This window comes from Dendrobates tinctorius, unplaced genomic scaffold, assembly GCF_039654945.1.
Source record: "Dendrobates tinctorius isolate UK_male_01 unplaced genomic scaffold, ASM3965494v1 ptg000060l, whole genome shotgun sequence".
Classification (NCBI taxonomy): domain Eukaryota; kingdom Metazoa; phylum Chordata; class Amphibia; order Anura; family Dendrobatidae; genus Dendrobates; species Dendrobates tinctorius.
Genome location: NW_027361728.1, coordinates 7,718,053 through 7,737,150, shown reverse-complemented (window position 1 = coordinate 7,737,150; position 19,098 = coordinate 7,718,053). Strand labels below are relative to the sequence as shown.

General features: G+C 44.2%; 1 protein-coding gene across 1 annotated transcript in view; it reads left to right on the top strand.

Annotated features, from left to right (window-relative positions):
- The window catches only part of LOC141092485 (probable cation-transporting ATPase 13A4), a 90,844-nt gene that overhangs the window by 36,216 nt on the left and 35,530 nt on the right, over positions 1–19,098 (top strand). Inside the window, exons 9-15 of the mRNA XM_073578657.1 lie at positions 13–144; positions 379–546; positions 3,093–3,250; positions 4,025–4,213; positions 4,891–4,952; positions 5,801–5,951; positions 10,669–10,749. Of these exons, the coding sequence (XP_073434758.1) occupies positions 13–144; positions 379–546; positions 3,093–3,250; positions 4,025–4,213; positions 4,891–4,952; positions 5,801–5,951; positions 10,669–10,749 (941 nt within the window). The remainder of the gene's footprint in view (positions 1–12; positions 145–378; positions 547–3,092; positions 3,251–4,024; positions 4,214–4,890; positions 4,953–5,800; positions 5,952–10,668; positions 10,750–19,098) is intronic.

Below are 19,098 nucleotides of genomic sequence, written 5' to 3'. Positions count from 1 at the left end.
TTTTTGTTGCAGAGTGTAAGGAAGTGGAATCCCGCTTCTTGGTGCCAGGTGACGCAATTGTCCTTACGGGAAAGAAGCTTTTCCTTCCATGTGATGCAATACTCATCAGTGGAGGATGTATTGTGAATGAAAGCATGCTAACAGGTATCAGATATATGAGGCATCCTATCGATAAGATTAATAAGTATGAAACTGTATTTTCCTAAAACAACTATGATACCCTTATATTGTGAATAACTATTGATCTAGAACAGACCTTTTATTTGAATTTCATCAGCTATTTTTTGATAACATGATGCCAGGAGAATCGGAAAAAGAAAGCAAATTCAAATCAAAAAGTACAAATTATTGAAGTTGTTCTCTTTGAATTTTTTTTAGGTGAAAGCGTTCCTGTCTCTAAGACGCCCCTGCCTCATAATGATCATACTACGTCATGGAAGGTGCACAGTGGAGATTTCAAAAGACATGTACTTTTTTGTGGAACAGAAGTGATTCAGACAAAGTCCACAGGCCAGGGGCAAGTAAAAGCGGTTGTCCTAAGAACTGGTAACTAAGAATTCAGACTGTACTATAGATATTGTACATCGCAATACTTTTACTTAGGTCAAAGTGACTGTTACCGTCCATGACGAGTTCAATTGATGGCTGAAGTGTTCTCAGTAAATTTCTTACAATATTTGTCTATAAAGAGGACATCAGAAACTAAAACCATAGATTCCCCCTTAAGAAGCATTCTTTATTAAGAATATGTTAAAAAAAATACTCATATTTAACACACAACAATTAATCCAGTGAATTTAAAACACAATATGTTCTATTCCCAGAACTGGGAATTAAATCCGAAGGATGGTCATAATATCTGAGAATGTGGATCCTATAGGTGGGATTTTGCCCTAATAACGATACTTACTTGAGATATGGAGATGGCACCCTAGGGTCACGATAATGGCACCCACGCTGGTCATAGGCTGTTTAATAACAGGAAACAAAATTGTATGAATATAGTAGACAATAAAACAACCATGTCAAAAAACAAAAATGCAAAATATAGGTCTGGGACCTAAGCCATAATTTATTGCATCTTACTGTAGTATCTCTCCACTATTATTTCACACAGAAATTAATGTAACCATAGGCAGATGGTAATCAATGCCAGGGTTAACATTCATTTTATACTGAGGACCATCTCTTCAACAAAACCATGGAACTCCTTTAGAGATATAAAGATGAGCACAGTATCAAACAGAAGGATGTCCTAAAGATATACCAATATAGGCTTTAATAATCAATCTTTTATAGAATTTATTGTATACTGTGCCTTCAGAAGGATGGTCATAAAATCTATGTATATCTTAAAGGTGGGATCTTACCTTAGTGATGACCCCTGTCTTGCAGCAGAGGTTGGCACCCTAGGGTTACAATAGTAGCTCCCCTCACTTGTCTCCTTATAATTCTCTTACCTGTCTGAATACAAGACAAAAAGTCCATAGAAATAAAATTAACGATAGTGCAAAATGATGATCAAAAATGCTAAGGTAACAGTCGTATAACATAGACATCATCATCATGTCTTCATATAAGGTAGGGAGCTTCCCTGGATATATCCACCCAGATAGACTTCAATAGTCAGTCATTGATAAACATAGAGTAGCATGTGTAAAGGGTTAACTTATATGTTCACACGCTGTGCCTCTACGCGTTTCCCCTCTTATAGCATCAGGTTTCATCAGGCGGCTGTGTTGAAAGATCTCATATGGTGGAATAGTGAAGACCAGCTGAAGATGCATTACAACTATTATGTCCATGCAGATAGATCCAAGAGGGCAACATAGTCCGGCTTGTCATTCTATAAAGTGTCTCCCTCTCACAGTGCGCATGTTTCTAAATCATTCAAAGCACTAGAGGCTTTCATAGTGCACCTGCACTGGGACCGATCATGAGTCCCAGCCCCCATTTTCAACCCTTAGAAAATGGTGTACTTGTTTTTTAAAAACATTTAAACATGAAATCACAATGCTACACTTTGCAGCTATGTAACTTCATTGAAATAGTCAAAAAGATAGCATACTAGTAGATAGCCCATCTCAGGACGGTGACTGTAACAAAAAACGCATCTACTTAAGATCAGAGATCTTGTATTAGGACAACATCTACTGTATATAAATATCAATGCTCACGAAAATTACTTAGTGGAATTAGGAATACATCTTGCTGTCAATTCCTGTACAGTGCTTCTATGTAGGCACTGAATACAGCAGGAATCAGTGTGCACTGTCACCAGTGAGCACTTTCGCCTCAACTTGGCAGTGTCCACATCACTTTGTACATACGTCTACGGCATTTTGATCTGAGCAGTAAATGCAACAGGCCGACTACAAGTTTGTGAAGTAGATGAGGCACAAACGCAGGGTAGTGTAGCAGAAATCGCTCCACGCTGCACTGGTGAGTGGGTGGAAAGGAATTGTTCTTCAGCTTTTACTCCCTGGAAGGTAAGTGCAGACTCTACAATATAAACGCTTAGGGTATGTGTCCATGGTCCGGAATCCCTGCGCTTTTGATGCAGATACCCCAGCAGATACCCCAGTTCGCCCAAAGCGAACACATGCAGAACACATGCAGAAACACTACATCCTATTCATAGACAGTGATATTTATCTTGCGGAGACTGAGCATCTCCGCAAGATAAATAGACATGCTGCGGTTTATAAAGATGAGCCACATGTCCGGTTACACAGGTCTGCCATCTGCGTGTTTGCATGCATAGTGGAGATGGGATTTCATTAAATCCCCTCCATTATGCTGAAACATCTGGACACTGTGGATTGGATGCTGCGGCTGTAGGCAGCGTCCAATCTGCAGCAAATACTGAAGGAATACGCCCTGTGGAAACATTCCCTTAGGTGTCAAGTCCCCTTCTATTGGCCCAAATATTAAAGTGCATATATATATATATATATATATATATATATATATATATATATACAATTATATGTTAGACATGGATATTGTTAAATAAATATTATCAAGCTGAAATAAAGTTTAATTATTTCTTCATTCACACTTTTCCTATGAACTCTTTGTCTCATTTACAGGATTTAATACTGCCAAAGGTGACCTGGTTAGATCCATCTTGTATCCAAAACCCATGAACTTTAAACTCTACAGGGATGCCTTCAGATTCCTCATGGTTCTAGCAACAGTAGCCGTAATTGGAACAATCTACACAGTGGTTGTTTTTGTCCTACAAGGGGTAAGATTAATAGTTCCATTTTTATGTATGAAGAATAGAAATATTGCTTTTAATTAAGACACATTTCTTCTGTAGCAGTTGATATACTCCAGTATGTTATAGAATACTGTCAATATTAGCGATTAGTGATGTGTAATTGGTTTTAAAATGTTTATGTTTTTTATTCCAAATATTTTCTATAGCAGTTTTAATTGGATGTGTACGTTATATTAGGTATTTAGGAATTTAATGTGATCTTAGGTATTTTCCAGTGGTGTGTGTTAAATTCAATGGTTATTAAATATATAACTTTTGCTGATTTCATTTGTGCATGTCCCAATAATTACAGTGTTTAGAGAGCTGGTATCTGTTCTACAAATGTTGTAAGAAACTTTGTGATTCATTTATTAAATCTCTGCTTGTTGTCAGCAAATGGATCAATCCTTGCTGACAACCAAAGGCTGGAAGCTTACCTAGCTCTAACACTTCTTGAAGTTGATGATGAACATTAATTTATCCAACCTATGGAACCCTGGAAAATGATCTGCATTATTTTTTCTCTTATCCTGGTGGTTTGTTGCAATGTATCAGTCTAATGTCAGTTTGAGGCCAAATCAGTTTAGCTTGCAATTAATTTTCTAGACTGAATACATTGTAGCAAACTCTCAGCATTGAGATATTTAATTTTCAGTTTTTAGCGTCCGGATGTAAACGCTAACATTTCTATTCACTGACATAAGAAATTAAAAGCGTTACAATGCCTAATTATAATTTATTATACATGTTTTACTATAGGAATCTCCCACTGAAGTGATGATAAAAGCCTTGATTATTATCACAACAGCTGTTCCTCCAGCATTGTCGGCAGCCCTATCTACGGGGATCATGTATGCACAGCGTAGACTTAAAAAAAAGGGTATTTTCTGCATCAGCCCTCAAAGAATAAATGTTTGCGGCAGGTTGAACATTGTGTGCTTTGATAAGGTGAGGAAATTCCCATTTAGTATTAAAGTGGTTGCCCAGTCCAAGTCGTCGATAAGTCTGCAGTCACTCTGTGAGCATGGACCTGAGGATATGTATGGGTTATACATACTCCCAAGTAGAGCCGATCCAGTAGGTGCGGCCACGCTCCATACATCTGTATGGAGTGAGGTTATGCCCTCTAGTTGGCCACACCCTCCAGTAGATCACACCCTGTTTATGGCCACCACACCCACTAGTCAGCCACACCCTCCAGTAGACCACCAGTCACGCCCACTGTATGGCCACATCACTAGCCCGGATGCGGCCTTGCTCCATACAAGTGTACAAGTGTATGGAGCGATGCCACTCCCACTAAATGAGCTCTGGCCAAGAGTATGCCTAATGCATACATACCCTCCAGTTCCAGATCAGAAACCGGCGAATCCTCAAAGAACACAGTGAGTACACTGGGGGGATTCATAAGCCTGCAGTCACACAGAGTGGTTGCAGACTTATCAATTTGAACTGGATAACCCCTTTAATTACAATATATCTACTTATTCTTTTAGAGTTTTCACAAGAAGATACATTGTATTCAGAAAAACATTTGTCAGTTTACAAAATAAATATTAAGTAATTGTTACTATATTATAGAAATGTACAAGATTTCAAGTAAGATTTTGTATTTTTTACTATAGACTGGAACTTTGACTGAAGATGGATTAGATTTATGGGGTGTTCTTCCTTCTCATGGAAACTGGTATGCTTCATCATCAGAATACAATATTCATATTTTTTTCTACAGTATACAGTATAATTGTACACCTGGAATATAGAGACTTTCTGTGTCATATAGGATGCAGCACACAATGTCATGCAGACATTGGTGGCAAGAAGTGTGATGGTGCAACAAGTTTTTTTGCCTATTTAGTTGCAGATATCAGCTATTAATAGAATTATTAACACTCAGACATTTTACATGTGACATACAGCAACTATTATCTTTATCGCCACAACATGGAGGATCACAGGAGAAAACTGACACAAACACATCAAATAGATTTTATAGTACAGTTTTAACAAGCTCTAACAATTAACATACTGTCATCTGCTGTGTGTTCAATACAGACCCTACAGCATAAGCCTGCAGCTGTTGTATACCCCAACATATTCACCTATGGTTTATTTTGACATGGAAAAAAGGAAAGTCTCCTCACTCAAAATGCTCAAAAGTGTGTGATTTTTATAATAGTAGCATTCTGAAATGCTTCTAAGAGTATCTTTAAGTGTAATATTTGATACAATCTAGACAAAAAAAAAAATCAATTCTAACAATACTACTTTCAGAGTACGCACTTGGAAATGCTTTAGCTGCATACACTAAACGATTCCATACACCGACAAAGACCTGATATAAAAAATAATAAACAGATATGTATAGGTAAAAACATTTTTTAAACCATATAAAACTTACACCACATGGGATATACGGTAATTAGTAAGTGTTTGTCACACAGTTGCATACTTTGTTGATTTATGTTCAATTCATGCATTACATGCCACAATTACTGACATTTGACAAGACAAATAACACATCATCGTCTTCAGTTTCCAGGAGGTGCACAGCTTCGTGTCTGATAACACTTTGCCCTGGGGACCATTACTTGCAGCTTTGACAAGTTGCCACTCATTAGTTGCTATTGATGGAACCATCCAAGGGGATCCACTGGATTTGAAGATGTTTGAAGCTACACACTGGGTAAGATGAAGAATAATATTCTGTTGACTGTCAAAAGTAACTAGTATAAGCCAAATAATCACAAGCATGACCACAACACATTTTGGTGCCTCAAATGTTAGACCTGTTTCTCGGCATATTTGACTCGCTGATTCCAAAAATGACTACCCGTTTTTCCGTATCAGCTGTAGTTTTTCAGATAAAAAACATATGCCACTCTCCACTCTGCATGCCCATAAAAAAACAAGATATTCTAATACAGTGTTTAAATTAATATATTTTCACCCCTTCACAACATGCGCCGTACATGTACAGTGCATGTCGTGTCTCTCCTTTTGATTTGGACTCTGACGCTGAGTCCATATTTTTCCTGGCACATGTCAGCTGTTATGATGTACCCCTAAACAGCCGTGGATAGAATAACGACTCGCCCGAGACTGTTAACCCATTCAATGCCGCAGTCAATCTCTGAAGGCGGCATTTAATGTGATTGCACTGGAAGCACGTCACTAATCCCGCCCATCAGCACCCGTTTCACATGACCGTGGGTCACCAATGGGTTGGCAGCAGACTCCTGAGGTTGTCATTGTCCGATTGCTATGAGCGCCAACTGCTAGGCGGCACTAATAGCAAATGAGCATTTCTGCTACACACAGGCGATCTGATCATCGCTTGTGTGTAGCAGAGGCGATCAGACAACTGCAGCTTCTAGTCTCCCATGGAGATTATTGAAACATGCAAAAAGTAAAAAAAAATGTTTTTAAAAATATTAAAAAACTAAAAAATATAAGAGTTCAAATCGCCCTCCCCATTCGCCCATCTCTCTATATAAAACGGAATGTGTGTGTATCACCAACCAATCACGAAGCATCTTTCATTTCAACAGAGCTGTTGAAAAGAAGCTGAGCTTTGATTGGTTGCTATGAGCAACAGTTTTCCTTGCAACCAATCACTAAGCATCTCTCATTTCACCAGAGCTGGTTAAAAGAAGCAGAGCTGTGATTGGTTGCTATGAGCAAGTTTTCCCACTTGACAACACCTCAGCAGACACTGACATGGTGGGAGAAATCTAGCATCCCTGGGAACATAAGCTCCCAGCCACTGTCTGCCCCCCCAGAAAGGAGCAGAGAGCACATGATAGAAATGAATCCCCCCTCCCGTGCCCATATCCCCATCACACATCCTCCATAATATAGACACATTTTCCCTCTTAAAGGGATCATTGGTATGGAAGTCAGAGCAAATCCATCCAGCACTTTGGTTTTGACCCCAGGCCTCTCTTAAATCATTGGTATGGATAGGGGATATACGGGAGAAATCTTGGAGGCAGTTGTGTGAGGAACGAATAGTGTGGAGGAGAGTAGGAGGTCTTGGGAGGATCGAAGATTACATGAGGGAAGATATTGGGAGATTAGTTCAGAGATATAGGGAGGGGAAAGGTTGTGGATGGCTTTGTAGGTCAGTGTTAGTAGTTTGAACTGGATTCGTTGGGGAATTGGGAGCCAATGGAGGGATTTGCAGAGGGGAGAGAAAGGGGAGTAGCGAGGAGAGAGGTGGATTAGTCGGGCAGCAGAATTGAGGACAGACTGGAGAGGTGCAAGAGAGTTAGCAGGGAGGCCACAGAGGAGAGTGTTGCAGTAGTCAAGGCGGGAGATGATGAGGGCATGTACAAGAGTTTTAGTAGATTGAGGGCTGAGGAAGGGATGGATTCTGGAAATATTTTTGAGTTGGAGGCGACAGGAGGTGGCAAGAGTTTGGACGTGTGGTTTGAAGGACAGAGCAGAGTCGAGAGTTACTCCGAGGCAGCGGATTTCAGATGCAGGAGAGAGTGTGATGCCATTTACCATAATAGATAGATCGGGTAGGGAAGATATGTGAGATGGAGGAAAGATAATGAGTTCAGTTTTGTCTACATTGAGTTTTATGAAGCGAGAGGTGAAAAAGGAGGATATGGCTGAGAGACACTCTGGGATTCTGGACAGCAGAGAGGTGACATCTGGGCCAGAGAGGTAGATCTGAGTGTCATCTGCATACAGGTTGTACTGGAAGCCATGGGACTTTATGAGTTGTCCTAGGCCAAGAGTGCCTTCAAATGCTCTGGTACTGACCCCAGGCTCTCTTAAAGGGATCTCCTGTTTGGAATTTAGAGCAAAACCCCTCAGCGCTCTGATTCTGACCCAGGATTCTATTATAAGTATCATTGGTAAGAAAGTCAGGGCAAATCCACTCAGTGCTCTGGTTCTGATCCCAGGCTTTCTTAAAGGGATCCCCGGTATGGAAGTTAGGGATAATCCATTCAGCGCTCTGGTTCTGACCCAAGGCCCCTCTTAAAGGGATCCCTGGTATGGAAGTGAGGGCAAATCCACTCTGTGCTTTGGTACTGACCCAAGGCCTTTCTTAAAGGGATCTCCGGTATGGAAGTTAAGGTAAATCCTTCAGCGCTCTGACTCTCACCCCAGGCTTTTATTAAAGGGATCATTGGCATGGAAGTCAGGGCAAATCCATTCAGCGCTCTGGTTCTGATGCCAGGCCTCTCTTAAAGAGATCCACAGTATGGAAGATAGGACCGTTCCACTCAGCGCTCTGGTTTTGACCCCGGGCTGATGTGGGATATTAGGGGTAGTAGTCCGGTGGCTCGGGCTGACGGGATGATTTGGGATATTAGGGGTAGAAGTCCGGTGGCTCTGGCTGACAGGATGATGTGGGATATTAGAGGTAGTAGTCAGGTGGTTCTGGCTGACAGGATGATGTGAGATATTAGGCGTAGTAGTTTGGTGGCTCTGGCTGACAGGATGATGTGGAATATTAGAGGTAGTAGTCTGGTGGCTCTGGCTGATGGGATGATGTGGGATATTAGGGGTAGTAGTCCGGTGGCTCTGGCTGATGGGACGATGTGGGATATTAGGGGAAGTAGTCCGGTAGCTCTGGCTGTCGGGATGATGTGGGATATTATAGTGAATGTGCTATGCGGAGTGGTCGGGGCTATACACTCAGCTTTATATATATATAGATATAACCATTATAATTTGTTATAACTAACCGTAGTTAGTTACTATGCCCGGGTAGCGCCAGGCTCTTCAGTTAGTTCAAATTAAAACAATTAAAAAAATACACATATTTGGAATCGCAGTGTTCAGAATTGCCCGATCTATATATATATAAAAATATTTAATCCGATCGGTAAGCAGCATAGCGAAAAAAGTCAAAATGCAAGAATTACGCTTATCCCCATCATTGCATTAAAATGCAATACAGGGCGATTAAAAGATGGTATCCACACTAAAATGGACATAGCCCTAGATCACGAAAAATTGAGTCACTACTGGTCTCGGGAAATGACGCAATTTGTTTTTTAACAAACTACTGATTTTTTTTTCACCATTTAAATAAAAAACCTATGCATGTTTGGTACATACAAACTCGTAATGACATGGAGAATCATAAACTCGCAATGACCTGGAGAATCATAATGGCATTTCAGTTTTAGCATTTGGTGAACATGATAAAAAGAAAAATCAAAAAAACAGTTGTGGAATTGCACTTGTTTTTGCAATTTCACCACGCACTTGGATTTCTTTTTTCCCATTTTTGAGTACACAATATGGCAGAACCAATGGTATCATTCAAAAGTACAACTTGTCCCACAAAAAACAAGCTCTAACATGGCCATATTGACGGAAATATTAAAAAGTTATGACTCTGGCAAGAAAGGGAGTGAAAAACGGAAATGCAAAAACGAAAAAGCTGCAGCGTGAAGGGGTTAAAGTACTTTAGCTTTATTTTTATTTCACCACTGGAGTGGTGCTACTAATCTAAGTACCCTAATGCCAGTAATATAATTACTAACTGCCATTTTCAGCTGTTGGCGCCTCCAATACGATCCAACACCATTGTGTGATCACAACTTCTGACTGATTGAAAGTCAGAGGTAACGGTCACAAACTCTCAATGCAAGTCTATTAGAGCCAGTATGTGTCATGATACCAGTGCTGAGCGACCGGTACTGCTGGGGTTAATGTTCTGACCTCAGTGCAGACTCTCACCTGCACATCTGGGACCTATTCTGGTGGCCTCTCATTGGTTCTGGGGAGGCTTCTTATAGCCTCTGGAAGCTCCCATCCCTTGTCAGTTATACTTTCGCCCTTGGCATTGTGTGGTGACCCTTGAGTGTGTTAGTGCTGTGTTCTGGTTGCATGATTCTCTGTGTATGACTCGGTCTGTTCTCTGGATTTTGCTTTGGATTCTGCCTGGTACCTCTACGTCTGTTTGGTTTTGATATCTGCTTGGCCCTGACTATCTGTTCTGTCTCGTCCCTGGTACTTTACTGATATCTTGTGTATGACCTTTGGCTTTGTCTGACCTCCCGTCTGTTTATCCCTCCTGTACCTCGCATGCCTGTACTGTGCATGACCCCCGCTTTGCCCGACTTTGAGTTTTCTACCTTCTTTGAAAGCAGGACGCTAAGCCCCACCCCCTTGCAGTCACATGACCGTAGGTCCCGTGCCGGCTTGATAAACTTCTACATTCAGGTCCTGTGTATCTTTATTTTCCGGCTGTTCTTGTCCCCAGGGGTCCCTACAGTGTGGGTGAGTCCCTGCTTAGCGGAGGCTGTACGCCGGCGCTGTCAGGACCCTGACAGTATGGCTCTAAAATTTTCTTCTAGTAAAATGTCATATGTTGATCTGTTTTTCTTAATTTATTTAGCATGCACTGCCTTATACAGTTGATCCCTTTTTAGGAAGTGACCCAGTCTGCTACAGAGAATAATGAAGTGTCATCATCCAGCCTCATCGTTAAACCAGGGAAAGGAGGATGTATGGTGAGACTCAATTCTTAGTTTTTGCAAACATGTAAAATGTATTGATATTTCAAATGACAATACAACTGAGACCTAAAATAGGGTGAGAAACAAAGCAGACATTTAGTAAGATCCAAAACACATTTGTAGTAGTTATTTTGCCATATGTAGTAAATGCCATATTCATGACCATCTTGTGAGTGATAGACCCCTTCCAATGTTTCTGGTGTGTGAGACTGACCTTTGTAAGCATTGATTTCAACGAATGGGGGTATCACTAAAAGGAGCTGTGTAGTGAAAACTCCCTTTACTTTTTTAAAGCTGGCAAGGTTATCAGCTTATTATTACTGGTTCTCTTCCTATCTTTCTGACAGCTCCTTCAGTGTTTTGTCCGCTGGCTCCACTTCATCTCCTCTTCCTCTCACTGTAGGGGTACCTCAGGGCTCAGTCCTTGGCCCCCTTCTCTTCTCTCTCTACATGGCCCCAATTGGACAGACAATCAGCAGATTTGGCTTTCAGTACCATCTTTATGCTGATGACACACAAGTTTACACGTCATTACCACCACTGTATTATGGAACGCCAGTAACTGTCTGTCCGCAGTCTCCAACAACATGTCCACTCTCTATCTGAAATGTAACCTTTCCAAAACTGAACTTCCTCTACTAACCTCTCTAAATTTGACATTTCCCTCTCCGTGGGTGGCACCATAATAACACCACGGCAGCAGGTGCGCTGTCTGGGTGTTATGTTTGACACCAATCTCTCCTTCACCTCCCATACACAATCTCTTGCCCGTTCTTGCTGCTTACACCTAAAGAACATCTCTAGAATCTGCCTTTTTTTAACATGGAAATAACAAAAACCTTCACTGTCACTCTGATCCACACCAGCCTGGATGACTGTAACGCTCTATTAATTGGCCTCCTCACTCGACTTTCCCCTCTCTAGTCCTCCTTAATGCAGTAGCCGGGGTCGTCCATCTGGCTAATCGGTACTCAGATGCCTACACTCTTTGCCAGTCATTACACTGACTGACCATTCATTATAGGATCCAATTAAAAGTACTTGTTCTCACCCACAGAGCTCTCCACAGTGTGGCACCCTCTCTCCTCCCTCATTTTTGTATATCGGCCTAGCTAGTCGCTATGTTCTGCAAACAACTTTCGACTAACCTCTGCACTAATCTGTACCTCCCACTCCTGACTCCAAGACTTCTCCCGTGCTGTGCCAATCCTCTGGAATGCTCTACCCCAAGAAATTAGGACTATCCACAATTTATACAGTTTTTGGCACGCCCTCAAAACACATTTGTTCAGAGCAGAGTATCACATTCCCTAATCAAAGTCATTTTATGTGTAAGTGTATGTGTGTATAGCCCATTCACTATCTCTATCTATCCTCCACTCCCTCAAGATGGCTGGACCATCATTGTAAATACACCGTTGTAAATACACACCTGTACTTTGTATCTCCCCACCTCATTGTAGATTGTAAGCTCTCATGAGCAGGGTCGTTTTATTTTGCTTCAATTATTGTATTATTGTTAACGTTGTTACTTATGAATAGTGTTGAGCGATACCTTCCGATATCGGGAACTATAGGATCGGATTGGATCGGATCGATACCCAAAAAGTATCGGATATCGCCGATTCCGATACCGGAAACCAATGCAAGTCAATGGGACAGAAATATTGGAATTAAAATAAACCCTTTTTTTCCTTGTAGTTTAATTCTACATGAAGGAAAACAACTAAGAATAATGTAGAATGTATTGGGGGAGGTGGAGGAGACATTAAAGGCATAGAGGTTTAGCCCAATCAAATGGAATAGCAGGAAGTAATTTTTTTTTAAGACTTTCGGAGTTACAAAGATATTGACTATGTTAACCTTTTTTATATTTTGTCAGATATTTATGTTTCACTACTTCCATGCTCTTCACCTTTTTTACTTGTCCCACACTTTATCCTTCAAGATCCTCAGCAGGAGCAGCATCTTTTTCATCAACTTCTTCTTCACCTTATTCATCTTCTTCTTCTTCTTCACCTTCTTCCTATTATTCTTTTTTTTTTACATTCTTCATATTCTTCTTATTCAGCTATTATTCTTCTTCATATTCTACTTCTTCATCTTCTTCCTATTCTTCTTCTTCATCATGTTCTTATTTGTGACAGGCATTCCTGTAGTTGTTATCTATAAAAGTTTGAAGATTACACCTTTCGTTCTGCCTGTCACAAAAGATTTACAAAAGGATTTGCCCGCGTTCAGTTTGGCCTGCAGTAGCAGGCATTTTCCAGCGGCACCACGAGGAGGAACGGACTCACCCCCATACACTGCTTAGTCTTCTTCTGCTTATAATTTAGATAATATCTTTTGCTCTGATTTTTAGTCTTATGCTTAATGTTCATCTGCTTTTTGTTCTTCTGCTTTTTGTTCTTCTGCTTCTTGGTCTTCTGCTTCTTGGTCTTCTGCTTCTTGGTCTTCTGTCTCTTGTTGTTCTATCTCTTGTTGTTCTGTATCTTGGTGGTTGTCTTCATGTTCTTTGTCCTCTTGTTCATCTTTTTCAGGGTCATGTTTTTGGTCTTCTTTGGGGTGGTCTTCAGGGTCGTCGTCTTCAGGGTCGTCGTCTTTGGGGTCGTTGTCATCTTCGGGATGGTCTTCAGGGTCATCGTCTTCAGGGTCATCGTCTTCGGGGTCGTCGTCTTCTTCGGGGTGGTCTTCAGGGTCGTCGTCTTCAGGGTTGTCGTCAGGGAGATCCAGAGTGATTACCAAAAACCATTTCAAAAAGCTTGAATTTGGAAATGTAGCAGAAGGTACAAGAAGGCTGAGGAACTGCCGAGAACCAGCTGACGGTACTGGAACCCGGATGGGTAGCAGAAGCCACAAGAGCCAATGGCACTACCGAGGAACAGCTGATGGTACTAGAACCCGGTTACTAAGCAGGAGGTACCTGTGCCAGAAAGCACTACCAAGGACCAGCAGACATTGCTGGAACCCAGATACCGAGAAGGAGGCACCTAAGCCAAAGGCACTGCTGAGAACCAGCTGACAGTGCAGGAACCCGGATGGGTAGCAGAAGCTACAAGAGCCAATGGAACTACCGAGGACCAGCTGACGGTGCTGGAACCCGGAGGGGCAGCAAAAGGAACAAGAGCCAATGGCACTACCGAGGACCAGCTGATGTTACTGGAACCCGGTTACTAAGCAGGAGGTACCTGTGCCAGATTGCACTTCCAAGGACCAGCAGACGTTGCTGGAACTCGGACACCGAGAAGGAGGCACCTAAGCCAAAGGCACTGCCGAGAACCAGCTGACGGTGCTGGAACCCGGATGGGTGGCTGAAGGTACCCATGAAAAACAAAGTTGCAAGGCCGCGAGATGGCCGTAGTTACCGAAACCCACAGTCCTACAGGGAGTGCTTGTCCTATTGGCACAACGGAACCAGCCTTTAAGCACCTAAACTGCAGGCACCATAGAGTCGGCTAACCCGACCGCAACACGACAGGACAATGTATTGGTGGCAAAGTGACATTGACACTACCCAGAAACAGCTTGCGTGCTGGAACCAGGCTGGGCAGGAGGGAGTACCCGTGCCAAAGACACTGCCGAGAACCAGCTGGCGGTGCTGGAACCCGAATGGGTAGCAGAAGCTACAAGAGCCAATGGAACTACTGAGGACCAGCTGATGTTACTGGTACACAGTTACTAAGCAGGAGGTACCTGTGCCAGAAAGCACTACCAAGGACCAGCAGACGTTGCTGGAACTCAGATACCAAGAAGGAGGCACCTAAGCCAAAGGCACTGCCGAGAATCAGCTGACGGTGCTGGAACACAGATGGGTAGCAGAAGCTACAAGAGCCAATGGAACTACCGAGGACCAGCTGACGGTGCTGGAACCTAGAGGGGCAGCAGAAGGAACAAGAGCCAATGGCACTACTGAGGACCAGCTGATGGTACTGGAACACGTTTACTAAGCAGGAGGTACCTGTGCCAGAAAGCACTATCAAGGACCAGCAGACGTTGCTGGAACTCAGATACCGAGAAGGAGGCACCTAAGCCAAAGGCACTGCCGAGAACCAGCTGACGGTGCTTGAACCTGGATGGGTAGCAGAAGGTACCCATGAAAAACAAAGTTGCAAGGCAGCGAGCCGGCTGCAGTTACCGAAACCCACAGTCCTACAGGGGGTGCTTGTCCTATTGGCACTACGGAACCAGCCTTTATTGCCAGATCCCACAGCCCACATAGGAACATCTAAACTGCAGGCACCATAGAGTCGGCTAACCCGACCGCAACACGACAGGACAACGTATTGGTGGCAAAGTGACGTTGACACTACCCAGAAACAGCCGGCGTGCTGGAACCAGGCTGGGCAGGAGGGAGTACCCATGCCAAAGACATTGCCGGGAACCAGCTGGCGGTGCTGGAACCCAGGGTAAATACTACAGAGTGGAGACAGAGGCCTAATTGGAGCAAGTTTAAAATATGTAGTTGTGTGAGTGTGGACAGAGCAGGAGAAATTGCCAGACACAGAGATGGGGATCAGCTGACATTAATGAACCTCAATAACACTGGAGCATATGTTGACTGTGCAGATGGCACTTCTGAACAGCAACTGGCGGTGTTGGAGCCCAGGGTCAATAGTACAAACAGAGTGGAGGCAGAGGCCTATATGGAGCAAGTTTAAAATTTGTAGTTGTGTGAGTGTGGACAGCAGGAGAAATTGCCAGACACACAGCTGGGGATGAGCTGACATTACTGAACCCCAATAACACTGGAGCATATGTTGACTGTGCAGACGGCACTTCTGAGCAGCAACTGGCAGTGTTGGAGCCCAGGGTTAATACTACAAACATAGTGGAGCCAGAGGCCTAATTGGATCAAGATTAATATCTGTTGTAGACTACTACTGATTATAAACTTGCTCCAATTAGGCCTCTGGCTCCACTCCGTTTCTAGTATTTACCTTGGGCTCCAACAGTGCCAGTTGCTGCTCAGAAGTGCCGTCTGCACAGAGAAAAACACTAGCTCCTGTGTTAGTGGGGTACAGTAACGTCAGCTGCTCCCCTGTTGTGTGTCCGGCAATGTCTCCTGCTCTGTCCACATTCACACTACTACTGATTTTAAACTTGCTCCAATTAGGCCTCTGGCTCCACTCTGTCTATAGTATTTACCCTGGGCTCCAACACCCCCAGTTGCTTCTCAGAAGTGCCGTCTGCACAGTCAACACTTGCTCCTGTGTTATTGGGGTTCAGTAACGTCAGCTGATCCCCTGCTGTTTGTCCGCCAACTTCTCCTGCTCTGTCCACATTCCCACTAGTAGTGGGAATGTGGACAGAGCAGGAGAATTTGCCGGACACACAGCCAGGTATCAGCTGATGTTACTAAACCCTAGTAACACAGGAGCAAGTGTTGATTGTGCAGACGGCACTTCTGAGCAGCAACTGGCGGTGTTGGAGCCCAGGGTAAATACTATAGACAGAGTGGAGTCAGAGGCCTAATTGGAGCAAGTTTAAAATCAGTAGTAGTGTGAATGTGGACAGAGCAGGAGACATTGCCGGACACACAGCAGGGGAGCAGCTGACGTTACTGTACCCCACTAACACAGGAGCTAGTGTTTTTCTCTGTGCAGATGGCACTTCTGAGCAGCAACTGGCGCTGTTGGAGCCCAGGGTCAATCAGGGTGTAGGCTGAGGCCTAATTGGAGCAAGTTCAATATCTGATGTTGTGTGAATGTGGAGGGAGCAGGAGATATTGCCGGACACACAGCAGTGGAGCAGCTGGCGTTACTGAACCCCACAAACACAGGAGCTAGTGTTTTTCTCTGTGCAGACGGCACTTCTGAGCAGCAACTGGCAGTGTTGGAGCCCAGGGTCAATCAGGGTGTAGGCTGAGGCCTAATTGGAGCAAGTTTAATATCTGATGTTGTGTGAATGTGGAGGGAGCAGGAGATATTGCCGGACACACAGCATGGGAGCAGCTGGCGTTACTGAACCCCACTAACACAGGAGCTAGTGTTTTTCTCTGTGCAGACGGCACTTCTCTGGCAATATCTCCTGCTCCCTCCACATTCACACAACATCAGATATTAAACTTGCTCCAATTAGGCCTCGGCCTACACCCTGATTGACCCTGGGCTTCAACACTGCCAGTTGCTGCTCAGTGTTGGAGCCCAGGGTCAATCAGGGTGTAGGCTGAGGCCTAATTGGAGCAAGTTTAATATCTGATGTTGTGTGAATGTGGAGGGAGCAGGAGATATTGCCGGACACACAGCAGGGGAGCAGCTGACATTACTGAACCCTACTAACACAGGAGCTAGTGTTTTTCTCTGTGCAGATGGCACTTCTGAGCAGCAACTGGCAGTGTTGGAGCCCAGGGTCAATCAGGGTGTAGGCAGAGGCCTAATTGGAGCAAGTTTAATATCTGATGTTGTGTGAATGTGGAGGGAGCAGGAGATATTGCCGGACACACAGCAGGGGAGCAGCTGGCGTTACTGAAACCCACTAACACAGGAGCTAGTGTTTTTTGTGCAGACGGCACTTCTGAGCAGCAACTGGCGGTGTTGGAGCCCAGGGATTACAGTTCAGATGGTAGAAACATGAACACAACAGGAGACCTGGATACTGTTGCCAACCAAAACCAATTATTTAATCTGGAAGAGGACTGGCAAATTCCGGCGAGATCCAGGCTTTGTTCATTTTCAGAAAAGTAAGCCAGTCAACGTTATCGGAGAATAGTCGCATGCGACGGTCTGTTAGTACACCACCTGCGGCACTAAAGACGCATTCCGATAATACACTAGCAGCAGGGCAAGCCAGCACCTCCAATGCATACTGGCTAAGTTCTGGCCATGTATCCAGCTTCGAGACCCAAAACTTGAAGGGGGAAGAGCCGTCTCGAAGTACACTGAGAAGGCAAGACATGTAGTCTGTCACCATCTGACGGAAACGTTGCCTCTTGCTGACTGGTGCCGTCTGTGAAGGTGTAGACATTTGTGGCGGGGACACAAAACTTTGCCACATTTGGGCCATACTGGTCTTGCCTTGTGCTGAGGCACTGCTTCTGCTCCCTCTTTGTGCAGAGCTTCCTCCACTGCCTCGACGCACTGAGCTGCTTTGTAAAGCCCTAGCAGCACTGCTCTCGGGTGGAATGAAGAACATGATGGAATGTACCAGTGTGTCTTGGTACTCCCGCATTTTACGCTCCCGGTTCAACGGTGTTATGAGGCTTTGTAAGTTGTCCCACTGGCGAGGATCTAGGAGGGTGTACAACCAATAATCAGCCATGTTGAGAATGTGGGCGATGCGGCGGTCGTTTCTCAGGCACTGCAGCATGAAATCATCCATGTGCTGCAGACTCCCAACTGGCCAACGCTGTCCCCTGCTTGAGGCGTCATCTCTGCATCACCCCACCCTCGCTCTACATACTGACTACTAGAGTATTGTGTACCTCCCTCCTCTGGAGAGATGTCTTCCTCCTCCATTGACTTCTCCTCATCCTCCTCACAAAGTGTCCCCTGCCTAGGCCTTTGTGAGGAACCACGTTGTGCAGACTGTCCAGAAGCAGATGGCATTTGTGACTCCTCATCCTCCACCTCTTCCACAACCTCAACCCTTAGTGCTTGCAGTGTTTTTTCAAGCAGGCAGATAAGGGGGACAGTCATGCTGACTAGTGCATCATCTGCACTCGCCATCCGCGTGGAATCATCGAAGGCATGCAAAACGATGTCCTTCATAGAGGCCCACTCAGTGGTGGTGAAGTGTGAACGGCGTGCAGTGCGACTTGTTTGCGCCTGATGCAGCTGGTACTCCATTACTGCTGCCTGCTGCTCACACAACCGCTCCAACATATGTAACGTTGAATTCCACCTGGTGGATAGGTCACATATGATGCGATGTTCCGGAAGGCGGAATCGGCGCTGCAGATCTGCAATGCGCGATCTTGCCATGCTGGAACGCCGCAAGTGAGCGCACTCTATGTGGACTTTGTGCAGCAGTGCATCAAGATCCGGATAGTCCCTCAAAAAACTCTGCATGACTAAGTTGAGCACATGTGCCAGACATGGGATGTGAGTAAGGTTGCCTAGGCTCAGAGCTGCCACCAGATTTCAGCCATTGTCACACACTACCAAGCCTGGCTGGAGATTCGCTGGCACAAACCACACGTCGCTCTCCTGCTTGATGGCATTCCAGAGCTCCTGCGCTGTGTGGCTTCAATTCCCCAAAGAAATTAATTTCAGTACGGCCTGTTGACGTTTGGCCACGGCTGTGCTCATATCGGTCGTAACAGGTAAGCGTTCACGGGTCCATGTGGAGGTAGACCGTGACGGCTCCTGCAGCTCTGATTCAGAGGAACTGGAGTATGAGGAGGCG